This window comes from Ceratotherium simum, chromosome 38, assembly GCF_057802395.1.
Source record: "Ceratotherium simum simum isolate JZ-2026a chromosome 38, ASM5780239v1, whole genome shotgun sequence".
In the NCBI taxonomy this organism is placed as follows: Eukaryota; Metazoa; Chordata; class Mammalia; order Perissodactyla; family Rhinocerotidae; genus Ceratotherium; species Ceratotherium simum.
This window is the reverse complement of record NC_141937.1, coordinates 1,684,433-1,704,093: the sequence shown is the minus strand read 5'-3', so window position 1 is coordinate 1,704,093 and position 19,661 is coordinate 1,684,433. Positions and strand designations below refer to the sequence as shown.

Below are 19,661 nucleotides of genomic sequence, written 5' to 3'. Positions count from 1 at the left end.
CTCCAGCAGGCCTGAGTACCCAAGAAGTGAATCTACGAAAAGAGTTCTCTTTTACTTCTGGCCCAAAAAGAAAATAGTGGTATCTTGGAAGACGCATTAAAAGTAAAGAACCATAATTTTTGTTCGACAAACCAATATGGTTCACAAATTAAATTTTCCTTTAGTAAGGAAAATGGTTTAAAAAATGTTAAAAAACAGAAATGAAATATCTTTCTATAGTAAATTTCCATAAAAGTAAAGACAAAGATAATTCAAGTTAGCTGGATTTGGAATTATTTCATTGAATTAGATACACTTATATGAACTATCTACAATAAAAAACATACTGAAATTTTGAATTTAGAAGCAGCAAGCTGGATTCTTTGTTTAGCTAAAGAATATTTGCTCTAGCTTTCTTTGTGTTGACGGGGGAAGGCAGAACATACCTTTAAAACAGCCTTTTGTGGGGCTGGCCTGGTGGCGCAAGCGGTTAAGTGCGTGCACCCCTCTGCGGCGGCCCGGGGTTTGCTGGCTCAGATCCGGGGCACGCACTGACGCACCACTTGGCAAGCCATGCTATGACAGCATCCCATATAAAGTGGAGGAAGACGAGCATGGATGTTAGCTCAGGGCCGGTCTTCCTCAGCAAAAAGAGGAGGATTGGCAGATGTTAGCTCAGGGCCAATCTTCCTCACACACAAAAAAATATAAAATAAAACAGCCTTTTGTAAGTGAAAAATTATTTTTTCTCCCTAAATATCTATTGCCATCCATAGACAACAGCAGAAAATAACTTATCAGATCTCATCTACCTGAAGTTCCATAGTTCTAGATCATTATTTTGTCCTTGTAGCTGTTTTCTCTGTGGTCATTTAGGTTTTAGTAAACTATATGCTATTTTTAATTTCCTTGGAGAAAACGAATGAAAATTCTCAGATTCATTTGATGGGGATACAGACACACACACACACACACCATCTTAGTTTGCTCGAGTGGACAATTGCTATTCCTTGAGGTAGCTTCATTGTAGATGATTCTAAAATTATATGATGGATTAGCTTCAACCTGATCTTTTTCAGTATATTCTGCTATGTTACTTAGTATTAATAAATTTAGTAAATCAACACTTTCTTCTTATTGGATGACTCTTCTCATTGGAGAATGAGTGGATTCTATTCTCCATCAGATAAGGTTTCAGGCCTTCTCTCTGCACTGGATTTGATTCCAGTTCCCAGGCACTCAGGGACGGTGTAAGAACCTTTAGTTCATGACAGCATCGTATAGCCTGGAACCAGCCTCCTCCCTGCTCTAAAAATGCCTGGGTGAGCCTTGTCTGAGGACCCCAGATGCTGGCACCACGCAGCTCTCCTCAGACCGTCCTTTCATGTGGATTGTGGCGTCCCACAGAGGTGGGACAGCTCACACTGCTCGAGGTGAGGCAGCGCCCCTGTCATGGAGGCCACCAACCACAGAGCCTCCCAACCTTCTTCCAACTCTGGAACTTTCTATACTTTGCATTCAACAGAGACTGGGTCAGCCCAGGCATTTGGAGATCGAATACTCATTTAAGAAGCAATTGTCAAACCCAGGGACGCATGCCCACCAGGAACGACATGCCGTGTTCCGCAGTTTGCTTGTCAACCACAGACAGCTCTACTCTCAGAGTTCTCACACCGTTTACTAGGAGGGACAGCGTGCCTGGACAGCTGTCCCGGCATTGAAACGAGCTCCAGTGTGCTTCAGCACGTACTGAGAAACAAGAAGTGATTTGAGAATAAACTGAAATGTCAGGTGATCTACTCTTCAGAGAAGCTTCTAGAAGCAACCGCCTGTGCTGACTTAGCTTGTGAAAACAAGTGCTGTGGAAGTGGTGGCTAAGTTTGAGTTCTATGTTCCTTTTTCTTGCCCTATTCCTCTAGATAACCCCAATCAAATATTCTGTTGGAGGGCCACGAGGAAGCTGTCAGATTAAGCCTCTGTGTTAGCCATGCCCTGGATGGGCCTCTGTGACCGATAAACAGGACTGAGACCAGAGAACCCCTTCCGTCTCTCTGGGTGGAAATCCGACGCCGGAGGCCCCTGCATCCCGTAGCTTGCTGAGGTTGCTCTCTGGAGCCTTTTCCTTCAGAGCTCTGCCCTGCCCACCTGCAGGCCAGCGTTGGATGGCTTTTGGACAAGGAGGGCAGTACATTTGATTTAAACAAGGACGTCCTCTTTGGTAGCATCATTGTTGGCTTATTTGTGTTTGGATCCAGCCTAAGTTTTCTGGATAATTTCCTTGGTGGAGATTCTCACTTCACTAAACAAATTTCATGCTGAAAATTTGTGACACAAAAAATGTGATAAGAGAGAAGTAGGTAAAAATAAAACTTACCTCACAAAAGCAAGTTTAATTTAAATCAAAAGGATTAAAATAAAAAGAATGCACAGATACCTCCGGACCTCAAAATCGTTTATTTGGTGCTTTACCTGCTGAGGGGAGCAAATATTAGAGTTACTTATATTTGCTGCCATATGTTGTATTTTAACATCACTGAGCATCGTGCACCTCTGCTATGCTAGATTTGGGGTGCAGGGTTGGGGCTCTGAAGCCTCTGCTTTCAGCCCTCATTTTGTGGGTAATTTGAGTCCGTTCCACGCTGGGGGCTGCCCTGAAAAGGGGTTTCCAGTCTTTAATCAGAATTATCCTACAGAAGCAGCCTTTCGCCTGGATTCTGGCTCACGGCAGGAATAAGACCTCATCTTAGGGGATTGGCTCCTTCATACAGCCTGGCTTACTTTGCCAGTTACCAACCCCGTCCCCTGAAGTCCAGCGTGTAACACCACCCAGCCTGCCCAGGGCACCAAATGCAGCAGAAATGGTTCATGATGAATGAAAGAAGGTCATACTGAACCATGGTGCTGACCGGCTCTGGAGACAGGTGTCCCTGGCTGCCCCCAGGCAAATCATGCTGCTCTATTCCTCTGTTCTCTAAGAGCACAAATACTGCAAATTCCACAACATACCCAGGTCAAGAGCTTTCTTCCCTGAGTGTGAGAAAGGGAGAGTAAGAAGGAAATGTCCCTGACATCACTTCAAGTATTACAGATAACCATCCGGATTTTTCCCCAAATTATTCCTGGTGTTGCAACTGGCTAGATTATCACAGTATCAGCTTGGCGAATGCCAAGTTGCATATTTTGAGGGCATTTTCACATAGCTGATGGGTGACAGTTCCGTAGGCCTGTCTCTCCTGGATGTACTAGTTTGGAAACAACAATTAAAATATTTCAGTCCTTATTCAATTAAATTGGATTAAAATGTTTTATGCATTTCATATTATGATTTCACCATTGACCTTGAATAGAGTTGCAGTGGTTTCCACTGATGGATTTTTCTCATATTTTCTTAGAAATTTGTGGAGTTTGTGTTTTCAGAACTCAGCAAACACATTAATATTTTTCTTTTGATCTGAGACCATTGGGGCTGTCTTTCTTTTCAACAAAATTTCTGGTATTGAATAAAAAAGCCAAAAAAATAAAATAAAAATCAAATGCCGGGAGACCTTGGAACTATTTTGAGATTTCTGGAAACAAAATTATAATGGATATCTGACAAAAGCAAATTCCTTGGAGATTTCCAAGACCCAGAGCTTTATAATGGACCAGTTTGTACGGAAAGGAACGTCGTTACAAGATGCTTCCCGATATTCAATATTCGCCCATCCTTGTCTGCGGCCAAGGTCGCACAGGCATTGTCGCCGTCCTTACTGCAGCGGAGTTTCTCTGGGGCTCACAGCAGCGGCCGGCACACGTACGACGACACGCAGGAATCAGCGATATCGCTGTGGAGACAGATGGTGTCTCCACAGCACGGATGAATGAATTGTCATTGCTATTACCGTTATGAAGAGCTGCTATTATTCTGTCCCTGCGAGAACCCCCAGAGTGATGCGCACAGGGAGTTGAGTCTGGCGGGATAGCAGTTGTCGGTGGCGACGCCGCCTGTTTACCTTCGGGGCCCTCCCCGCGTCTGCTCTGGGTCACCGCCAGGCGTTCCCCTGGCACTCCCTCGGGAAAGCCGCTTCCTCAGGGCCCGTCTGCGTGCTGCCGCAGCCTCCCCAGAACCTTCTCTGCAGCTCTGCGGAGCCCTGCTGACCGCCTGGGTCTCGTCGGTGGTGGTCAGAGCAGTCATTCGGGGTCACTCTTTCCCTAACATTGTTTTCTAGTTGCGGGGCGCCCGCCACGGGACCCTGCACGGTGAGGAACAGCGAGGGCACAGGCGTCCCGGGGAGACCCCGCGGTCCGCGCCCGGGCGCCAGGCCCAGGGGCGGCCCTCAGCAGGCGCGGGCCTCCCGGGACCCTGCGATCCGGGGGCGCCTGTAGACGGGCGTCTGGGTGACGCGGGGCGGTGTGCGCTCTGGAGAATCCGCGGGAAGAGGCTCCCGCGCACGTGCGTTTTTGACAACTCAGCGGAGGGCTGCACCCCACAGACGGCGCCAACAGGGCTTATCCTGCGGGAACCTAAGGAGGCTTCCAAGTGCGCAGCCCGAAGGTGTTTGTCACGCCATCTATACAGTAATGCCATCTCAGTGTCCTCTGTGTATTTCTACTTAAATTTTATTAAAAAATCTGATATAAAAGCCAGCAGTCCTAACTGCCCTGCGACCTAGTAACAGCTTTTTGTGTCTGTCCATGATAATCATTTTGCCTCTCGCCTTCCCGCCTGGGGCTTAAGGAAGAGGCACAGCCTGTGTGGTTCTCCACATGGGTGCTCAGAACAGAAGCACGTCAGAGCCCCAGTGCAGCCTGATCAGGGTTGGGGGGATAGTCCAGGATCTGCACTTGGCAAGCTTCCAGGTGTTTGATGCCCACTCAAGTTCAAGAATTTCAGAACCCCTGCACAGAGCACCAGACCAGGAGGCAGCTGTTGGTTTCTCAAACTGACCAGTCCGGGGCCCCACACGTCTGCACCTGTCTTCTCATCTCTAAAATAGGGTAGTTGGATCAGATGAACACTAAGAATTTTCTGTCTGAAGATTTTTCTGATCATAAAATGTGCTCCTAAGAAGCCTTTACTTACATGCAGAAAGCCAAGAACTGGGCTGGGAGGCTCTGTCACCTCCCATTTTCCTTAAATTTCCTATGACGTTGCCTTTGAAGAAGGCAGAGCAATCTGGATGTTCCCACGTATCTTCCCCTGGAGGCGTGGTTAACCCACAAAAGAGGCACCTAGCACTAGTGTAGTTCCGGGACTATAAATCAGTTGCTAACCTGCTATTGTTTTCCTCAGTGCAACAGGTATTTCCATGAAAGAAGTCTATAAAGGGTGTGTAGTGTGTGTGTACGTGTATTGTATCTGTGTATATGCACATGCATGTGTTTATGTGTGTGCATGTATGTGTGTGTGTGTGTGTGTGTGTGGCTCTCTTTTCTCTCCGAGTCTCCTAAGACGAGTCTTGTTCTGCTCCAGGCCATATCTAAGTTAGGCTTCTTTCTTCACGCAGACATGCTACCTGCAATAACTGTTAAGCATGGTGGTGTCCTAGGACTTTTTAACCATATCTATGCTTGTCTCTTGCAGAAACCCTACCTAAATCATGTTTACCTTAACTCTTTTATGGTATTCTAATAGGTCTGATGTTTTGAAATGTCCTTCTTTATAGACTAAAGTAGACACAACAAGAGGGAGTGACATGGATCTCAGGTTCAAGCTATGATCAGAAACACAAGGGAATGTTTTTGGAATGTTATGTGAAATAAAAAAGTCTTTTCTCTATTTGTTTTAGCAATGCCTATCGTTTCAAAGTGTGAGCTCATCAGGAAAGCTGGGAGAACTGCAGCATAGCCTTAGTGTCTGCCCCAGGAAGGTTTAGTCAAACTTCACAAGGAAAGATTGGTGACATTTGCACAATGATCTGTTCTGATGTGTTGACAGTCGTGGTTCTCAGTTATCAGAGAGATGGTTATGACCAGTTGTTTCCTGTATAAATGTTGTAAAAACTGTCTGAATACTTTAATATATTCTTTCAATAGTTTGCAATTTATCTTAATTTTTTTCCTTTGTGACTTGGCAACCCCAATTCTGTATTTAAGATTTTCCTATTATAATTTATTTCTGACTTTATGCATTTAAAATGATAATATTTATTTAAAATGAAAACTCAGGTCCTTTTCTCCTCTAGCTCTAAAATGCTGTGGTCAGGGGACGGTTTTGACGGATTTATAGCATCACTGCTTTGGCTGACTGGCTGCAGATTGGCGGATGGGGTGCCTCGCTTGTAATTCTGCTCGTGTTTTATCACAGTGCATCCATCTATGTTAAAAAGAGAAGGAATATTTTATTTATGCCAAAGAGCATTGCAGCACAGAATTCTCAAATTTTCTCAGAATCTGGCCTTCAAAATTATGGGTGGGTAAAATATTACAACTTTTTGATGCCAATAAAAATAAAAACAAAAGACATGTCACTCACAAGGCTATCGTTTCTGTGGCCACTCCCACGAGAGCGCGTGTTTGCTTGGTGTGGTTGTGTTCCCTTATCCAGCTCAGACTGTTCTAATGCCAACCTCTCTATGCTGGGTCCCATGCTGGGTCATGAGAATACAGCAGTGGCAACTGTCTGGACCTCAGAGACATAACCATTTAATTACCATTCTAGATTCAGAGTCAGTGGGTCTGTTGATCAGAAAAATAGCCAATTGAGCCTTTCATTCAATATTATATAAATGGGACTCTAAAATAATTCCATATTCCCAAGGTTTCTGCCTTAGGAAGCAGCTGTTGAATGTCATGGAATGGCCATCTCAGGTGTAAGCTAACATGTCTTGGAGGGTGGACACAGGAAGAGTTAAATGAAAACTTGATTCACTTGTTTCTAGTTAGCATGTCCATGTTATCCTGTTGTGTGGTGGACAGGAGTCCCCACAAGAAGAACTCCCCAGACTTTAGGGACCATTGAGTTGAGGATCACCTATCAACATCACTGTTCAGTGATCTTGTTCTGCTCGAGATTTCTCAGCTCCTTTCCACTGCTGCTCTCCAAAATTTCTGCATAAAATGTTCAGAAAGCTATCTCTTCCAATTATTGCTCAATTCTATTTTGAGGGATTTTAGCAAAGTAGGAAATTATTTGCTTCTTGTTTACATGAAAACCATCATTAGAAATAATCACAATAAAACGTTGTTCATTTCTAGTTTATAGCAAGCATTGCATTTTCATAGTTTCTGTGACTAATGTATCTTCTTAATGAGTAAACAAGAAATCCCATTGGAAAAGGAATCTATTTTACTTTGCAATTGAGAGACAAAAATTAACAACCAGGTACATAAATGGCTTACAAAACTCATTATTATTAACGAACAACTTATCAAAAAAATTCTATTAAAAATCTGTTGTTAGAGGGGCCAGCCTGGTGGTGTATGCGGTTAAGTGCGCATGCTCCGCTGCGTCGGCCTGGGGTTTGCCAGTTTGGATCCTGGGTGCGCACCGATGCACTGCTTGGCAAGCCATGCTGTGGTGGCATCCCATATAAAGTGGAGGAAGATGGGCATGGATGTTAGCTCAGGGCCAGTCTTCCTCAGCAAAAAAAGGAGGATTGGCAGATGTTAGCTCAGGGCCGATCTTCCTCACACACACACACAAATCTGTTGTTAGAAATGCCTTGCTAAGCATAATGAAGAAATTCTTTATTTACAAAGTCCTTGCTCTTTCAGATAAGAACAAAAAGTTTCTAAAAATATATAATCAAATGTTTGCCAAAGAGTTTTTCTTTGATCTAGTAAAAAGTGATTAAAGTCTTTGATTAGAAGGTTAAATTAACAATTTGATTTAATTAAGATATTACCATTATAATTTTCAGTTAAGATGGATTTTCCTATAAGATAAAAATTGACCATAGTTTAAAAATTACTATGAGCCAAAAATTTACAAGATACCACTTCATACCCACTAGGATGGCTATACCGATTAACAATGAAAAAGACAGAAAATAAAGACTGGTGAGGATGTGGATAAATTGGAACCCTTGTACACTTTTGGTAGGAAAGTAAAACAGTTCAGCTGTTGTGGAAAACAGTTTGGTGGTTTCTCTATAAGTGAAACACAGAATTACCCTATGACCCAGAAATTCCACTCCCAGGTTACATCCAAAAGACTTGAGAACAGATGTTCAAACAAAAACTCGTACATGAGTGCCCATAGCAGCATTATTCACAGCAGCCAGAAGGTGGAAACAACCCAGATGTCCAATAACAGAACAGCAGATAAGCGCACTGTGGCCCATCCACACAATGGGATGTGATTCAGCCCTGAGAAGGAGTGAAGCACCGACACAGGCTGCAACATGATGAACCTTGAAAACATGCAAGTTTCATCCAGCCACAAAGGCCATATGTCTTATGATTCCATTCATATGAAATGTTCACAATAGGCAAATGCATGAGGACAGAGAGCAGGTCAATGGTGGCCTGAGTTGGAGGAGGGGGGAACAGGGAGTGACTTCTCAATGGGCACGGGGTTTCCTTTTGGGGTGAAGAGAATGTTTTGGAATGGGATAGAAGTGATGGTTGCACAACATTGTGGATGTACTAAATGCCACTGAGTTATACACTTTAAAATGGTAAAATGATGAATTTTATATTTTCTGTAGTTGTACCACAATGAAAAAAATTATGGTGCTCGTGTTTTGAGGATTTCATTTTCAAACGGTTAAAATTAGTGTCCAGAATAAAATCTCAACAAGGCCACTGAATTAAGGACCTGCTTAATTTTTAATTGAACCACAAGAAGCATCTAGAGTAAAAATATAATAAGGGTAGAAATTTATTACCTGTAAATACAGCTTCCAGGGGAGAGTGTTGAACTTTTCTCTTCCATTCTTTCAAAATTGAAGGAAAAATTGGAAATTTGGGAATAATTTTGAGGCTGTGCTTAGTATTTTGATTTCTATAAAGAGGGGCATTTAACTTAGCTAAAGTATGTATACATTAACCATATAACGGTTTGAAGTGATGTTAAGGACACAGGGAGAGTTTCACCTGTACAAGATGTGTCCATTCTAGGGCTCTGCTGTGTGACAAAGCACCTCTGGTCAACAATAGTGTATGGTACACATAAAAATGTGCTAAGAGAGGAGATCTCGTGGTAAGTCTTCTTACCACAATAAAATAAATAAAGACAACACAAGAGACGCTATTAATTTTGAGTGGAATTTCCTAGTGGCTTTGCATATTTCAATGGAATTAATTTGGTCAGCTGCTGTTCCGACTCTTCTCAAGACTAGAGACATGGTACCTGATGGAGAATGTCTGGAATAAGGAATAACTGGCAGGTAGTTTGAGGTGAACAGCATTTTTATTTAAGATGACTACAGACTTATTTTTGAGGGATGGTTGACACAAGCCCTGCCGTTTCATAGTGCAGAGTCTTAATTATTTCCTATGACTAAATAATCAGCAATATGCCAGACATAAACTTGGAATTTAATATTCTATCAAACACGGTAGCTGCAGTTTTGAGAACCATCTGACCAGTGGCAAATGTGAAGTCTTTCAAAGAAAGTGTCCAAACCAGCAAAGAAGCCCACGCGCTGTCTGGAAAATGTATGCTTTTTGGCACGTTCCATGATAGTTCAAATATTAGAAATAATTTGTAACCCCATCTGTATCCTAGCAGAGACCTTGCAAGCTGGAACCCAGATCACTTTTCCTTTTAGACAGTCAAACCACAGGTTATACTAAAAAAATGAGGACAGAAGTCCAGCAAAGCAGTGATTTCTCCTCAGCTAAAACACAGATTACATTAAAACCACATGTTGCTGAGTGCTGGCTGGCCAGGCCAAGACGTAGATCAAGAAGTGAGGCACCCAGCCTGGATCAGAGTGCTTTCTCCAGTGCACAGGTCCTACACATGATACAGCCTGCTGCCCATGCTTCCACAGAAGTCCAAGATAAGGATTTCCAGCGGCAGGGTCTATATTCGGCACAACGACACCGCCAGAGCTGTCGCAAGCTGCCCAGTGTCCTGGAGCGGGTGCCTAGATGGCATTTTGTCGTAGCCAGCAGTTTTCACTGCCAGGCAATCAAAAAGTCACCATCTAACAACGTTGGGCAGAGGACACGTTTGAAGAAGTCTCTCTCGGAGTCCAGAGAGCCTTTAAAATCTAGACAACTTGTTATTTAAATCTGGAAACACTTAAGAAAAATCGGGAAAGCCATTCTTTTCAAGTTTTAAAATTCCAACGACCTACATCGGAGGATGATCCAAAGAAATAAAACATGTCCTTGTGGCATTGTCCTAGGGCGTGAGACCCTGGGTGGCGGCCTTTCTGGCATTCTTCTCAAATAGTGGATGCCTGGCTTCTTAGAGCATGCGTTATGGACCTGGGGTCACGAAAATGTGGGCCGTTGTTAATGCTCGTCTCACACTTTTGACTCTTTTTGCTGGAAGTCTGAAAGTAGCAGCAGGAATTAATATGCTTTCTGGTTCCCCGATCTCGCAGTCCGGTTGGGATTGTGCAATGAGAGGAGGAGTAGGATTAGCCACGCTTCCTCAAGTGCCGCTCCTCCCAGGCGTTGCTGTGCTCATGGTACACGGGGATCTCCATGGCTGAGCTGAGTGTCTGCATCTCCTAATTCCTGCTGTCCAGAGCGAGATTAGATATGCCTGAATGTCTTTAGACTTTTCCTAGTTTGTTTAGTCCCAGGGGATACCTTCCTAAGGAGCAGTAGGCACATAGTGCGTTATGTAGAATTATCCCGCTGTAGAAATTTTAACATGAATATATGAAAATTTGGACAGAATGGGAGGAGTGCTAGGGATATTTGACCCTTTTTATCTGATTTATTGTCAGACTTTCCACTTGAAGTTGTAAGACGTGGGAGCTTAGTATCACTTTGAGATCCTAGGAAATAAGAGAAAAGAGGCTGCTGTGGTCTCCTCGCACAGGTGGTCTTCAGATTGGGCAGGTTCTCCGGACCTTCAGCAGTGGGCAGGAATGTCACATGCCCTCTGAGGTGCCCCAGTGCTCCCTCCCTCTGGGCCAGTGTGTTTGGTCTGATTGTAACTGTGGCTTCTAGACCTGGCCCCCACTTTGTGTGTGGACTGGACCCTGTGCACTCAGATGGACGTCCTTGGACCTGAAGGGAGCCTGTCTGTACTAGCTGGACTACAGCTGGCATCTCCTCATGTCCGTGAAGCATGGTCTGTGTGTTTCACCGGGATAAGCCGAGTAGTCCTTTCTAAGCCTCGGCTTCCTTGCTCGTTAGTGTAGAGGACGTCCCTGCTCTTCTTAGCGCTCCAGCCTTCCTTGGGACGAGACACAGTGGGGAGCCCGAGGCCCCCATTGCCTGAGGAGCCCCTCCAACCTCCACCAGCTCCACGCTCCTCTGTGACTCACGCCTTTGCATCTTCCCCTTGCATAACGGCTGCCTCTGCTCTGTTCTTTCCTGCAGACGTGTCCAGGTGTGTGGCCGAGAGGAAGTACACTCAGGAGCAGGCCCGGAAGGAATTCCAGCAAGTGTTCATTCCGGAATGCAAGGATGATGGCACCTACAGTCAGGTTACACACTCAGCTTGTACCCGGGCAATCAGGGGAGGCACCGACGAGGATGGCAAAGCTCAATGCAGGAGGAGACGAGGGTTATTCACGGGGAAATCATCCTTTACGTTTTAGAAGTTAATTCCTAACAAAGCTCAGGTTCATAAAGAGGTGTGTAAGTGAATTTATTCATTCCTTCCTCGGCACAGGTGTTTAGGTTATCACCACGCTGTTCACCTTCATTACTGTGTGAGTTGGCATGGGACAGCTTCCTCAGAGAGGCTACTCCGACCCTGCTAACCTGGCTCAGTGCTGAGAATCTAATTTTAGTTTAATTTTAATTATAGTGGGGCACATGCTAAAAGTCATACAGCATTAGTGCCGGCCGTGAGCTCCTGAGGGTTCAGACGTGGGAGGCGGAGGCGTGTCAAGTTTCTCACTGTCCTTTGAGATTCTCAGTCAAAGGCAGTGTCAGGAAGATAACCCAATTCTCTATCTTGAGTGTATCAATATTATTGTCAACACTATTATTCCTTATTAAGGAAAAAATTTCCTGAAATACAATGCTAACATAGCTTTTGGCAGAAAAACAAAACAAGATCTTCTCTAAACCATCCAATAACAATGTGAATTCTATGTATTTTTACAACAATCATTTGACCTTTGAAAGGCTAAAGAAAGAGAGAGAGAAATTGAGAGAGACTGGAGCTACAGAGAATGTCTGCTCTGGCTAGTTGGTGTGGAAGGAGCCAGTGGCAGGACAGACACTGCGGAGACCCAGGGGCTGTGATGGAAAGAGCATCCCACCGGCAGCCAGATGCCGGCCTCTTCTCCTCGATTCTGCCTGGATCAGCTGGGAGACACTGAGCAAGTCTCTTGACTCCTTGGGGCCTCAGTTTCCCCATTTGTAAGATGAGGGCTTGGGGTCCATCTCAAAGGTAGTGAAGACTAGATACTCAACAGTTAAGGTGCCAGCACACACTAGCATTCAGCATGTTTGGTGGCTTGTATCTCTAAAATCCTGAGTTCCAGGTTATCGCACATTCTTCCATTGAGCGTTCATTGCAGCGACTCAGAAAGCACTGGGCATCCTAAGACCTTTGTAGGAAACAAAGTGTTCCACACTGCAGAAAGCAGAGTGGGCCTTGTCAATAGCGAGGCAATGTGCCTAGTGACCACCCTGTCTGTCGTTTCTCCAGGTCCAGTGTCACAGCTACACAGGATACTGTTGGTGTGTGACACCCAATGGGAGGCCCATCAGTGGCACTGCCGTGGCCCACAAGACCCCCAGGTGCCCTGGTAGGTCTGACTTAATTTATGGGGTGAACCTTCTACTGACTTTAGTCGGCTATTTTTCTGATCATCTGACCTATGTTTGCTCATAACTCAGAAGAAATTCAGTTTAGGTGGCATTGTGGGGAATAATGGGAGTGGGTTTGTGTCACTGGACCAAGACTGAAATATTCAGTAACCTTTGTTTTTAAGACAGCTTACCTGGGTCTGAACCCTGGTGGGTTACGGCGATTCTTAATTTTTAGAAATCACCACAAGGACTGGAGTCAGCAGAAGAAATGACCAAATGTTTTCTTTGGCCAAAAAAAGTGAAATTTTCTGGTTTTGTTTGTATATGTTTGCAAAGAAAAAGTGGATCGTTCTTCATGGCTCCGTTTCCAGATGGTGTATTAATGTTATTTTATTACTCCTAAGAGGACTTGATGTGCTGAAGGTAATAATATTGGCAGGAGAATAATCTATAAAATAGTCTGTTTTCCATTAATATTTTACCAAAAATGCTATAAATGGTTCAGATCATTTCTATTTGAAAATGGTCCGTGGCTTATGTTTCATTAATTGGTTGGGGAGCCTTCTCAGCCCATCTATGAAGAAATTTCATGATCGATGCATCAAAATTCCTAGGTTAGATTTAGTAAAACAGGCAATACATAAGCACAACAATAATCAAGCACAAAGCATCTTCCTGATTTTTCATGTGAAATGTTGAAACATTTGCATTTAGAGTTTACTTTTAGACTTATTTCTATTTAAGGGGCAAGCATCTTATAATTAGAAATTTTATTCACAGTTCAGACATTTATACCAGGAGCCAAGGCACAAGTCAGAACTCGTAACTGCTTCAGAATGATGCCATCGTAATTAACAGTAACATGAAACCTAATATTTCAAATGGCTGGTCATCAGTTAAAAGCCACGGGGTGTGCATCATGTGGAATTAAAATACATTTATTTTTAAAAACTATTTTGTCATCCAAGACGTAAAAATTGCTAAAAAATATTTTTAGTGAGCCATCATTTGCACCTAATAATTCTTTTACAAGCCCATGAACGAAAATGAAATGAAGGAAAGAAAAAGAATTAATATAGTAAGTTGGCCTGTGCGTGTGCCTCGCTCTGAAAGCTGCATTCACATCCTAACTTCACGTCCTCTGTGTGGCAGGGTTTTCAGTCAAGCTTCATTTTAGAAAGGAGAAAATGGGGAGATATTTGTTTCTGGATTTTAGTGACAATGTTTGAAAAATTAAGTAGCATCCGCAAGAACTTTCTTAGAAAACGGTGTGGAAAATTGGCTCAATTTCTTACATTCTCTACATAATGCTTTGTTTTTGGAATCAGACCTCTGTGCCGTTCACTCACATTATTTTTTCCAACCAGGCAGCAGTAACATTTTACTGTATAGAAATGCTCCATTTTCCCACTGTCCCTGTGGATTTTTAGTCCAAGTCATGGGTTATGGAAGAAAGGAGATTCTGTCCTTTAGCTTAAATATCTAGTATTTATTGTGGGGACATGCTACTGAGGAGGAAGTGAGGTGTTTTGAATTAAACGTTGCAGTGTAGATGCAGCAGGCTCCCCTCTAAAACTGTGCTCTCTGTAAGTGCGGGTTCGTTTTCATTTTGTGGCACAGTTTTGTGGCTGTGACCTCGGTGTTGGCTTGGCCAGTGTCATCTCTTACCTGTCGGTACCACTAATATATTCTGTAACTCCCATGGAGTTATGGAAAAATTCTATTAATCCCCAGCTGTATTTAGGCTTTTATTCTGCAAAAATGTGGATGTGGGAGAGCAGATGCTTGTGCTAGAAACACTTTCGGAAACTTTGTAGAGTTGTGGTGAATTATTGAGAGGATTTTGAAATTTAAGAGAGAGTTTTGGGAGGGTTGAGTACACATACACACACACGCATGAAGAGTTTATGATAAACTTCAGTGTAATGTAATTTTTCTTCCCAGATGTTGACACAACCCCACAAATAATGCAGAGAAGCAGGGTGGTGGGGCATCACTTTACATGAGATTAAGATTAATAACATGGGTCACAGTTGACCTCAGTTTTCATCTGCGAACACCCAGGGAACTCAGCCTCCAGGTACATCCTCCTCCCTTTACTGGTGAGTTAGCTGGTACAGATGATGGCTGATATGCCTTATCCACTCTCTGTAAATGATAGGAGTGGTTTCTGTTCAGTTTATTAAAATTGGGTAAATGCCAGTGTTCACAATTATCTTTTGCCCTGGAGTTCACGCCAAGCTTACCCTGTAAGTACACGCTAGAAAAATTTGAAAATCAGAAAAAGAGATTTAAAATGTAGCCACAAACAGGAGCTGTCACTCAGAATGTGCATGCGTGTGTTTATCACAGATCCATGCAAACACACTGTGAAGCAGGCCATGTGGGGAGGGAAATAGACACGCACATATGGGCACAATTCCAGTGGAGTGGAGAAGTGCCTCTGCCTTCGAATCCTTCCACCTTCTCACTTCTCCCAGAAAGACCTTCCAAAGGGGGAGGCTCCCTTTATTTCACAATTATGTATTTTTAAGCTATTAATACAAAACACTCAAATTCCCATTAATCAATAATAAAAATGAGGTATGAGACAACCTAGCAGAAAACCGGTCAAAAGTCTTGAACAGGCAGCATTTTATGAATGAGGAAATCCTAACGACCAGAGAACATAGGAAAAGTTGCTTGGCTCCTTAGTACCAGGAAAAGGCAAGTTAACATCACAATGAGATTCCCCCTACACCCCTGATTAGCAGCCATGGAAAAGCTTGATCTATGACCTGCTGGTGAGGACATGGAACAGAACCTCTGTGGGCTGCTGGTGCCAGCATGAACTGGTACCATCTTGTGCAAAATTGGCTTCCCCTTTGCATAGAGGTAACAGGACCCAGCTCTTCCACTGCGGAAATGGACTCTGGAGAAAGCCACTCACTTTTGTAGCAGGAGACGTGTGCGAGAGTGTTCATAGCAGCATTCGTCATAATAACCAAATCCTAGAGACGAATCGATGGCTGTGATATTTGCCTGAGAACGTGTGGTTTGCTCAGTTCATATGGTAAGAATCCTAAACAGAGAGGAAAACGCAAGAGCTGCCGCCCTCGGTGACACATGGCTCCAACACGGTCCTGAGTGAAAGGATTAAAGCAGAGAGTGTGCGAGCCTATTTACAATTCAAAAACAGTCAAAACTCAACTCTTGCACTTCGAGAAGCATCCTCAGGCGGTAAGCCACGAAGACAAATGAGGACGGGGTGATCGTATGATCAGGACAGCAAGTACCTGTAGGGAGGGAGAATTTTGGATTGGAGAGGAGAATGGGCGTGAAGACTCCTTCCTGCCCTGGAAGCTGTTTCCCTGCGTCTCTGTTTGATCCTTCATGATGCTGTGCATTCATGTTTACACCCCTCTTTGTATGAGCATAGTACTTCACAGATTTAAAACGTTAAAAATGCAAATACCGTTGGTAGAGGTAACACACTAACTTGATTCTCCTAAGGTTACACTTTATATGACATCCTTCCCTGAGGATTCTGATAGAGGGAAGGGGCTGATATGTGGGAGCTGGCAGAGGGCAGATGAGGGAAGGACGCAGGCATTGGCCGTAAGGGAGGGACGGGAAGGAAGAGACATAGTGAGGATTTGGGGACGACCACCATTAAGGTTTGCCATCAGCCATGCTCTAGAGGAGTGGAGAGAGCAGGCCTGGTGGCCACGTGTAGGCGTGGACGACGGTGGCTGACACTCCTGGGGGCTGGCCATATGTTGGGTGTCACAGCAGCCCGGGTTGGAGGTGGTGTTACATTCTATTTTACAGATAAGAACAGGACCCACGGCCTCTGTGCTTCTAAGTGACAGAGTTGATTTAAATTTATAGCTTTGTCTCCATTGCCCGAGTTTTCCCCCAAACACCGTAAAGTAAACTCTTGGGCCTTGAGTTCCTTATTTACAAGAAGAAAGGAGTTAGAATATGTGTAACTCCCAGCCCTGACATCCACGACTGCATGGCAGTTTTGTCCAGGCCCCAGCAAGGTGCTTAAAGGATGAGAAGCTAGGAGCTACTCCCCACCTACTGCACTAACTCCTCATGAATTTGAAGACCTGCTGTCTACTTTAAAAAGCTCTAATCATGTCAACCTGCTTCCTTGACCACTGCCAGTTGGGAGCTGAGGAATAATTAGCACAGATTTTCACAACTAGCAGATGCTCTGCCCTGTCTTTCTTTCCAGCCATTGCAGCTCGTGACTCTGCGAGTGGAACTCAAGCGGGAAGCGGAGAGAGCATTAGGGGAAAGGAAAGTTTGGAGGTGTCAAATCCAGCCCCGTTAGCCTCTGCTTATACCTGCTTTCTAGTGTTTGAATTGTTTAAACATGGAGAGACCCCTGAGAAAGTAGTCTGAGTCCTCTGTTTTGGTAAATGATAGAGCACGTGTCCTGTTCATCTAGTACTCATAGAGAACATCCATGGAAGTGAGCAAGGCTGGTGCGGAGATTCGCCCCTTCTGGGAGAGAGGGAGTGTGTTGATGGCAAACAGCATATTGCCTTGAGAGGTATTTAGGACTGAAAGCTACTCATTGAGCTACATGCAAATGCACTGCACGCCTTGCCCTGCCCAAGAGCCGGTGTTTCTTGCTCACAGCGTGGAGATTCAGACACTGCCCAGCCCTGTTGATTGGACCCACTGGGTCTGCACACTGCTTCCGGCTCGGGGTCTTCTCTTGCAGCAGAGATGTTCAAGGAAGATAAGGAAGTGACAGGGAGCCCACCAAGCATCTCCTCTGCCCTTCATGCTGGGGAGGGTCCAGGTCAACGTGTCTTCATCCCCACACAGCTGATTTTTATTTATTCTGTAGGGATTTTCTCTTTTATTTCAAGAGATGAAGACGAACATTGCTGGGGGTGGGAGTACAGCTTAGAAACAAAGGACGTTTTTCTCCCAGGGAGGATTTTGCAGCTAGCCTATCCTCTATTATGTGGAAATAGCTTCAGGGCGTTTAATCTCATCTCCCTTCTGTAACTGTGTACCCTGGCCAAGAGTTTATTCCTGGCACGAGTACAAAGCGGTTTAAGACATTGTAAGCTGAACCTACATGCAAGAATTCTGAATATTACAATATCCAAAGGGTCTTTGTATGTAGCTTGGTTTGAGGTATGTGTTTGAAGTGAGCTACAGATGTTGAGTTACAGAAGAGAGGAGGGGAAACATCCCACAGCCATGGCCACTGATGCTGCCTGGAGATTCTGCCCACAGCCCACCCGAGCCCTTGAAACCAAGGTCAGTTACAGGGAGATGCTTCAGGGGAAGGAGTTGAAATCTACTTGTTCAACCTCATGTAGCCATGCCAAATGTTTCAGGAGTCCTTTCTCCCAGTGTCGGAAAGAAAGCCATCTCTTTGTCCCTGTTTATTTCCTGGCAAATTTTATGACACCAAGTATTATCTTTTCTTTGATTTTACTTACTGAAGACTGTATTCCCTGTGACAGGAATGAGTGAGTTGCTGGTCGTTTCTAGGAGTTTATTCTGCTTGTATGCATTCTGACTGCTTATCTGAGCAACTTCTAAATTTGGCTTTGAGAAGCCCCAGTTATAAATGACAGAGGATCTTGGATTAGATTGAATACACTTTCAACATATTATTTACGTTAATTTAACTATGATCCTTGCATTCTCCTACAATGCCTAAAGTTTTGACTTCTACCTGAAATCATGGAATTTCATGTTTCTATGACTATCCTAATAATTTCTGAAAAATTTCACTCTATGCAGAGAAGCTAACTGGTATTTTCATTTTTCACTAATGAATTTCCCTGGTGGGAAGTTAAGGACCCTACGTGGCTGAGGAACTTGAAAGAAACATCCAGAACAATTGAATTCCCAAATATTGAAATCAACAACACAGCTGTGGCTGGTTTCTAAGGTCTCTGAAGTATTTCTTCATAAAAATTATTAAAATGCAAATTCAAAGTTGTTTTGCTTGAATTGGAAAGTTTACAGAGCAGAGGGAACTCATTTTTTCCCCCTCAAAATGGTTTTTCTTTAGGTTTAACAATTCTCTTCCTGAAAAATGATAGTTATTAAAATAAAATATTTCAATACATATTGGCAAGGAAATGTAGAAACTAAAACTTTAACAAGAAGTAGAAGATGCACTGAAAATTGAGCCCACTCTTGAGATGACGTGAAACCAGTGAGAGATGTTCACTTTGGCTCCAAGCTTCAGTGTAAACTTTATCAAGTGAGTTTTTTAGAGAAAAATATAAATATGAAATATTTATGTAAATATAAATATATAAATAAAAATATAAGTTGTATTTCCCTATAACAAACACAGACTATTGTGTTTTGAAGTATTGAGGAAATTCATTTTACATCCATGATGAGATAAGATAGTAATTTGATACAGCCAATATAGGATATGTAAAATTTATGATAAAAGTTCCAGATTCTGGAAATTTCTAAAGGTATGGAAGGATACTAAAAATTTAAAAAAAAATGAAGTCAAATATTCAAGGAAAAGACCACAGGGTGTGGTTATGATGCTCTGCAAGACTTCACAGCCTGTTGAAGAATCAGTCTGAGGCCCTCTGTGTGACCCCATGCCGACCAGCACCAGCCAGGACTCGGATTCTCTCTTGTGGACTGGGAGCGGCCTTGGCCCTTGGCTGGACAATGGCACTGGGCACCTTCTGCGCTGAGAGCCCCATCTGGCCAGCTTTCTGTCTGTCTCTCTTTTCCTTTTTAATTTGGACTTATTATCCCAAATCTAAGAGTTTCCTCTTAGATTTTTGAATTATTCAGCTACCTGAGGGACAATATTTTGGTGTTATTATTCTTCCTTTTAAGAAAGAAGTATTACTATCTGCTCT

At 43.5% G+C, this 19,661-nt stretch overlaps 1 protein-coding gene across 1 annotated transcript in view; it reads left to right on the top strand.

Moving 5' to 3' along the window:
- SMOC2 (SPARC related modular calcium binding 2) overlaps positions 1–19,661 on the top strand; it is a 181,429-nt gene that overhangs the window by 49,453 nt on the left and 112,315 nt on the right. The window contains exons 3-4 of the mRNA XM_087424947.1: positions 11,413–11,519; positions 12,698–12,797. Of these exons, the coding sequence (XP_087281073.1) occupies positions 11,413–11,519; positions 12,698–12,797 (207 nt within the window). The remainder of the gene's footprint in view (positions 1–11,412; positions 11,520–12,697; positions 12,798–19,661) is intronic.